Genomic DNA, 7,733 nt, shown 5'->3' with positions numbered 1-7,733 from the left:
GATACAGGTAGGATTCATATTGGTACAAATTTTTTAAATCTGCTACTTGCTGGTGTGATGTGCAGTAGCAGCAGTAGTAGATGTTGTACTGGGTGTAGTTGTTGAAGCAGTAATACATGTTGTAGTGGGTGTAGTCATTGAAGCAGTAGTAGTAGTAGCAGTAGATGTTGTAGTGGGTGTAGTTGTTGAAGGAGTAGTAGTAGAAGTAGTGGTAGATGTTGTAGTGGGTGTAGTCATTGAAGCAGTAGTAGTAGTAGCAGTAGATGTTGTAGTGGGTGTAGTCGTTGAAGGAGTAGTAGTAGAAGTAGTGGTAGATGTTGTAGTGGTTGTAGTCGTTGAAGCAGTAGTAGTAGTAGCAGTAGATGTTGTAGTGGGTGCACCACAATTTTTAAACATGTATGTCAGTGGACTTGTTTCTTTTATTAAGTTGTTTTCCATGAATATTGCGATTTAAAATGTCCAAATTATAACATAGCATACACAAGGACAGTAGGTCTTCTTTAACAACTAAATGTCCCAAACCCTATCTCCTAACCCCTTAATTAAGTAGTTAAAGAGCCTGAATAATTCTTAATAAACTATTTGCTCATTATGAATCACAGGTATGTCTTTGTTTTTGCTTTACTAAGGCTATTTAGTATCAACCTGGTCACTATGTTATCTGGTACTTTTAGGCTACGTTCACCTGGGTCGTCCTGGTTTGAGCCCAGTTTAGCCTTAATGAACTTGGTTTGACCCTAGTAGTCCTGTTTTAGTCCTGGTCTAGTCCCGGTTTAGTTCTATGCATGAGTGTGAACATGGCCTTATGAAAATACCATACCACCTAATGAAGGAATCTGGATGCCACTGCAGTTGTCCCACTGAACTACAGTCAGCATACAGGAGCATAGAGCCACAAACACACACACACACACACACACACACACACACACACTACACCACCAGGCAATTCATCATGACGACTTTTTTCTTTCGTTCTCTCCAAAGAATTGTTCTTTTGTTCATAGACGATGTATCTTCTACACGGCTTCCTTTTCACGTGCAGTAAACAAACATATACTGGATTGTGCATGGATAAATCAAAACTTTACAGAGCCATGGGGAAGTGTAGCTTGTGTATTTCAAGAAGTGTCTCCTATTTTGACTGATTTAAAGGAGCACCGTGCAGCCTTTCTAGCAGGATGTCCACCTCCTGTTTGTCTCCATGGAGATGTTGTGTTGCCTTGAATCTTTCACAGTACAGCATTATAAAACTATCCATGTTGCATTTATTCAGTACCAGGTGTTTTCGTGGCTCAGAAATCCCTTGAAAAACACATATTCTTATTGTGAGAAATGTTGCCTTTCCACAGATCTAACCAGGGAATTGCCATGGTAGCATCACTTGTTTGTCTCCATGTTTAATATGAACCAAAAATGTTCCAAAGCGCACCTTTAAATGATACATTTTCCACGTACAATAAAGCGCCTCTTCATATGTTAATCAATCTCCATTACCTTGTTGTACAGCTCATAGCCCCCAGCTCCCATTCGTTAAAATGACCTAATTACTGTTTAATTGTTTTAATGATGACAGGTCTAAAAGGCAATTACACTTTGGGGGTAATAGCAAAGTCATACATGGATTTATACTGGGAATAGCATAAACAAAACAGATTTATGTCGACCAATTACAATGACAGGAGCACTGTTTAGAGGTTTTGGGGTTTTTTGACAAATTTCGTAGTAGTAGCCGAAATAGTAGTAGTGGTAGTAGTAGTAGTAGTACTGGGTGTAGTAGAAGTAACATTGGTTAACCAATTAGGAGCATTGTTTAGAGGTTATATTATTTTTCATGACTAACTTGGCCTAGTGGGAATAGCTGCAGTCACAGCAGTAGTAGTAGAAGTAGTAGTAGTAGTAGATGTAGTAGTGAGTGTAGTCATTGAAGCAGTAGTAGTAGTAGCAGATGTATTAGTGGGTGTAGGAGTTGAAGCAGTAGCAGTAGTAATAGCAGAAGCCGTAGTAGATGTAGTAGTGGGTGTAGTACTTGAAGGAGTAGTAGTAGTAACAGATGTATTAGTAGGTGTAGTAGTTGAAGCAGTTGTAGTAGTAGCAGTAGTGGTAGTTGGAGCAGTAGTAGTAGTAGTAGTAGTAGATTTAGAAGTGGGTGTAGTAGTTGAAGCAGTAGTAGCAGTAGCAGTAGTAGTAATAGATGTAGTATTGGGTGTAGTAGTTGCAGCAGAAGCAGTAGTAGTAGTAGTAGTAGTAAAAGTAGAAGTAATAGTAGTAGTAGATATAGTAGTATGTGTAGTAGTTGAAGCAGTAGTAGTGATAGTAGTAGAAGTAGTTGTTGTAGTAGTAGTAGTAGATGTAGTTGTTGGTATAGTAGTTGAAGCAGTAGTAGCAGCAGCAGCAGTAGTAGTAGTAGTAGATGTAGTAGTGGGTGTAGTAGTTGAAGCAGTAGTAGTTGTAGTAGTAGTAGTAGTAGTAGTAGTAGTAGTAGTAGTATATGCAGTAGTGGCTGTAGTAGTTGAAGCAGTAGTAGCAGTAGTAGTAGTAGTAGATGTAGTAGTGGCTGTAGCAGTTGAAGGAGTAGTAGCATTAGTAGTAGTAGTAGTAGTAGTAGTAGTAGTAGTAGTAGATGTAGTAGTGGGTGTAGTAGTTGAAGCAGTAGTAGCAGTAGTAGTAGTAGATGTAGTAGTGGCTGTAGTAGTTGAAGCAGTAGTAGTAGCAGTAGTAGTAGTGGTAGTAGTAGTAGTAGTAGTAGTAGTAGTAGATGTAGTAGTGGGTGTAGTAGTTGAAGCAGTAGTAGCAGTAGTAGTAGTAGTAGTAGTAGTAGATGTAGTAGTGGGTGTAGTAGTTGAAGCAGTAGAAGCAGTAGTAGTAGTAGTAGATGTAGTAGTGGCTGTAGCAGTTGAAGCAGTAGTAGCAGTAGTAGTAGTAGTAGTAGATGTAGTAGTGGGTGTAGTAGTTGAAGCAGTAGTAGCAGTAGTAGTAGTAGATGTAGTAGTGGCTGTAGTAGTTAAAGCAGTAGTAGTAGCAGTAGTAGTAGTGGTCGTAGTTGTAGATGTAGTAGTGCATGTAGTAGTTGAAGCAGTAAAAGTAACTCCGGTGGTTGCACACATGATGTTTTTCGCCTAAGACACACATTGTTCGACCCATTGATTTTATTGAAACTTCAGCACAGATCAGTTGATGGCTCAATTTGTTCACTATCATCACTGAATAATAGACACAAATAAGGCATTTCAAGTATCAAAAACAACCTACAGAACCACATTTTTGGTGACATTTTCAGGGTAAGTGACGTCTGGTACAGCTCAGCGGTATCTTACAGAGACCAGTGTATTTTTGCAATTAAATCCTTCAGACCTCTTCGTACTCGCCTCTGTCTCATGAGCAGGAACATTGCATTCAGGGATGATAATTTTACCACCACGTTGGAGCTGATGGCGACAGATATGAACAAAAAGTCTATGTACAATATTTTCCAACCACATCTTCCAAATAAAAACTCCAAAACCTGAGGACCGTCTGTTTTTACACATTGATATTGGTTCATTTCCGTTCGTTTCGATTGCAGGCTGACGTCAAATGTGTTTTTTCCGTTCTTGATATTAATCTGGACACGGAGACAGATCCCATCCCGTTCTGTCACAAAGTTTCCAAAAACAGAATGATGAAAATATATTCATTATTGAGTTTGATGGAGCTCCCCTGCAGGCAGCTTGGAGCACGACGCATTTTCGCCGCCTTGAGCTCAGCCTGATGCTTCATATAGTCTACATGTTTTTTTTTAACACTTTAATCTGACAAGTCTTCACATTTCTTTAAAGCAACAAGAAGTTCATTGTCTTTGTGATAATTGGCCTGGTGACAACGCTGAAATGAGAAAAAAGGAGAAGATGATACAAATTTCACAGTGGCAAAAAGTGTGATCCATGAAATTAATATAAACAGATCAAGCTGACCTGCGAATTAACCCTAGCACCTGAGGCGTCTGCAGGCGTCTCCTCCTCCTCCATGTGCTAATATGTTGATGTTGGATATGGCTGTGAGTTCTGAGAAGAGAAAAGGGAGAAAATAAGTTAGTGCTTTTAAAATAATTAACAGTGGTTTTAATTTCTTAACAATTGGTTTGAGTTGTTAAGAATAATTTAAATAATAGATGCAAACTTTTTTTTTATATGTTTTATAGGATATGTATATAGTGTATGATTTCACTGCTGAATATTCTGATTAATTTCAATATGTATTATTGTTTTTGTATATAGTGGTTAAATCTTCAGGTAGAATTTTGTTGAATAAGGTAGATGCACATATACATTGCAACTTGCTGTAGTAGATAAGTCAAAGGCTCAATGCAACCAAGAATGTATTTTAATTATTATTTTTGATGTATTGTGACACGGGGTCTGGAACGGAAGGAATTCAAACCTGCACAGGATTACTTTCATTATTTTACTTTTTATATTATTATTATTATTATTATTATTATTATTACATTGTATTATTTCTATATAGTTATTTTTTATTTATACATTTTTTGTCTTTATTGTGTATTTATTATTATTATCATCATTATCATTATTATTATTATTGTTATTATTATTATTACTATATGGTATTATTTCGATATGCGTTATTTTTTGTCTTTATTGTGTATTGTATCATTATTATTATTATTTATGTATTTATTTATTTTTCTCTTCTCTGTATACCCCCTGAAAAAGAGGAAAAAATGTAATCGGACTGTAATCTGTATAGCTGCAGATGAGATTAATACTTGAATAAAAATGTGATCATAGAGTGACCCAGGGTCGAAGAGCTGGGAGAGACATCCAGACAGTTTGCATAGTTAGGAGCTGATCTCATGATGCTGAGGCTGACACAGAGCTTTGCATATGTGGTTCTGTGACACCCAGCCAGGAATATCTTAAAACAAATCTGCGCTCTAATAAGTTTATACATCCGTCTACTCAAATCACGATTCCGAATTGAAAACATTATAACTCCCGCATGTGTTTTTGCAGTAACAAGTCCTTTTGAGTGAATTGAAATAGCAAAAAGCAGCTGTTGTTGATGCCACAGTCACAGTGTCACCGCGCTGAGCATTGCCGCCCACTCTTCAGCTGTAATATCTTGTTTCCCTTCGGTCAAGAGAGGTTATCTTACCCTGGTGGTTTTGATCTTGTTGCCGGCGTAGCACATCCAGCCCGAGTTGTCAGGCAGCGTCTTGCATTCTTCTCCCTCCAGGCAAGGCTCCATCTCACACCACCACTTCCCAATTACTATGGACGCTACAGGCACAAAATACCAGCACTGCGTTACAATTCACCTGGAGCAAAGGTCAAGGTAGATTAAAAACATGTGGATATGTGGTCAACAGGCTTGTTCGGCCCGATGCTAGTTTAATCCTGGTTTGGAAAGAGTTTAGCCCTATTAAGACCTGGTTCAGCGTTAATTAAGATTTTTCTGCTTGGTTCAGGTTTATTCATGTTTTAGTCATGCTTAGGGTCATCAAAAGCATTGATACTATAATAAACAAGACAACATATATTTTGTGTTAACTGTAAGTGTTTTTAGTGTCAGTGAGTATCGAACCTTTTCTCACTGACTTTGAGTTTATCTTGCTTACGCTGTTACGATTGCCCAGTTAAGACCAATCACAAAGCAGCATTGTTGTCTGGGTGGAATCCAAAGCTGAAGCACCCAAACAAACCAAAAAACAACAACATGGTGACGTGTGCGGATGTACAGTTGTCCCTCGCTATAAATGTTATATATATTGCTATAAATGTTGGATCGCAGTGTGACTCTTAAGTGCTGTACGTTTGCAGGTTTTCTCCCCGACAAAACCCACAATGTCGATGAAACGTTCTGCACAGACAAAGGCGCCTATGAAGGTTTGAACTTTGAGAGTGTTTAAACAAGAGAGAAATGTGAGAAAATGTTAATGCCTGTGTGAGAAAAGTGTATAAAGTGTGTGGTGAGGGGTTTTACAGCTGCAAAACATATAGGACAACTGTAAAAAATAAAGCTGATACTTCACGGATTAGAACGTAACCCCCAAGATAAACGACGGACAATGTACGTCAGCATATTGTATTGAAAATAAAGACTATTTGTGTGTCATTTTGCAGTGTAAGACCAGGTTATGTCCTGATTTTATCCTGTTTTAGACCTGATTTAGTCCAAGATCATGTTCTAGTTTAGCCCCCCTTTGTGTTGGCCAACATCCTGCTATCCCTTATTTGATATGTTAATCCCTGGTTTTATCCTGGTGTAGTCCTTACCCACAGGTCTGCACTTCTGAGACCTCCATAGAGCTTACATGAGGTCATTACTGATGTATTGCAATATTAATTATGGAACATTAAAAGTCAGAAAGAGCAGGAGATTTGGAGGGGGCGCTGGGTAGAGTGCATGTACGACTACATTGGGCTATTAGTCAAAAAACGTTATATGGATGCGAGGAGTGGTAGGTGTATCTGTGACTTGACTTTAATGCAGACCACACTGGTGCTCTTAGGAGTGAAAATTGCCTTAAATACGGGGTAAGTAGACAGAAAATGGCTGGTAATGTGTGACGCAGGAAAAAGGATCTGTCAGAACTGACATTGAGAGACCTCCGTTCCCCTGTGGTCGGTGCCAAGATTGTGGTAATATTTGTAAAAGGATTTAAGATAAAAGCTGCAGGTGAGAGGTTCCTGCCAAAGCCAATATGTTTTGTACCGAGAATCAAATCGGTTTCTAAAGGGATTGGAGCTGGACGTTTGTCAAAGATGTCGAAAGCCATCTTTGAATAACTCCAGACCGCCTATATAATCAGGAGCCATTTTGTCGTGTGCTCTCTGCTTCTGTATGTGTATCTGTTATTCTTGCCTCTTTGCCTGCGGTGGGCTTACATTCACCTCCATGTTTGACTGGAGCAAAGCTTTTCCCCTGTAGATATATTCAGTCTGTCAGAATACAACTGTGACATTATCGTGGCTTGTATTAATCTTATCTGGGACGAGACGTTGCTTCTCTGGTAACTTTTAGTCAGGCAAATCTACGAAACATGGCAGTTTTGTGATGTGATTTGAATGTGAACTCTTGTAATGCAGTGTTGCGTGTCAAGCTATTGGTTGTTTTTGGATTTTTGAATGCGGTGATGTCACTCTCTCTCATCGGGGCACGAGCCAGTTTTCCTGTTTTTATTAATCTGGTATTTTTTTGTGAAATATCCTCAAGGAAAATTTCCAAATGTTGAACCAGAACATTTATACGGTAAGAAACATTTACGCACTACATCCTCAAACTGCTCAACAAAATACTTTAAGTCCTGTTCACTTTCAAGGTTAATGCAATACAATGCCACAAACAATATAGTGCGCTGATTAGATTAGGATATAGATTAGGTTAATGTTCAGATGGAGAGCAAGGTTCTAGTTTTATGGCTGAGTGACTATTTCTCCAATCTCAAAATGGACCATCCACAATGTGAAACTGTGTTATGTGTAAGTGATTGGATCCGCAATTCACCTGACTTTGCATCCACTGCGAGCAACCAAAGGCTATATAGTCAAATAATGCTACAACATTTGCTACCAAGTGAAAAAGGTTAATCTCTTTCCCTGCTTTTGTTTCACATAGATTGGCCCGATGAGGAGAGACATTTATCATAAACTATAGGATATAGCATCTGCAATATGATCTACCATAGAAGTCTGATCTGCACTTCAGTTTTAAACTATGGGCTCTTTAGA

The 7,733-nt window shown here is 38.5% G+C and overlaps 1 protein-coding gene across 1 annotated transcript in view; it reads right to left on the bottom strand.

Annotated features, from left to right (window-relative positions):
• Window positions 1–3,589: 3,589 nt before the first annotated feature.
• Window positions 3,590–7,733, bottom strand: part of LOC117373744 (chemokine-like protein TAFA-1) — a 67,136-nt gene continuing 62,992 nt past the window's right edge. Inside the window, exons 4-6 of the mRNA XM_033969837.2 lie at window positions 5,158–5,282; window positions 3,954–4,043; window positions 3,590–3,864 (exon numbers count right to left, since the gene is read on the bottom strand). Coding sequence (XP_033825728.1) covers window positions 4,011–4,043; window positions 5,158–5,282 — 158 coding nt within the window. The 3' untranslated portion in view covers window positions 3,590–3,864; window positions 3,954–4,010. The remainder of the gene's footprint in view (window positions 3,865–3,953; window positions 4,044–5,157; window positions 5,283–7,733) is intronic.

The sequence above is a fragment of the Periophthalmus magnuspinnatus genome, chromosome 7 (genome assembly GCF_009829125.3).
Source record: "Periophthalmus magnuspinnatus isolate fPerMag1 chromosome 7, fPerMag1.2.pri, whole genome shotgun sequence".
Lineage (NCBI taxonomy): Eukaryota > Metazoa > Chordata > Actinopteri > Gobiiformes > Gobiidae > Periophthalmus > Periophthalmus magnuspinnatus.
The sequence above is the reverse complement of the archived record's forward strand: the minus strand, read 5'-3'. Positions and strand labels throughout refer to the sequence as shown.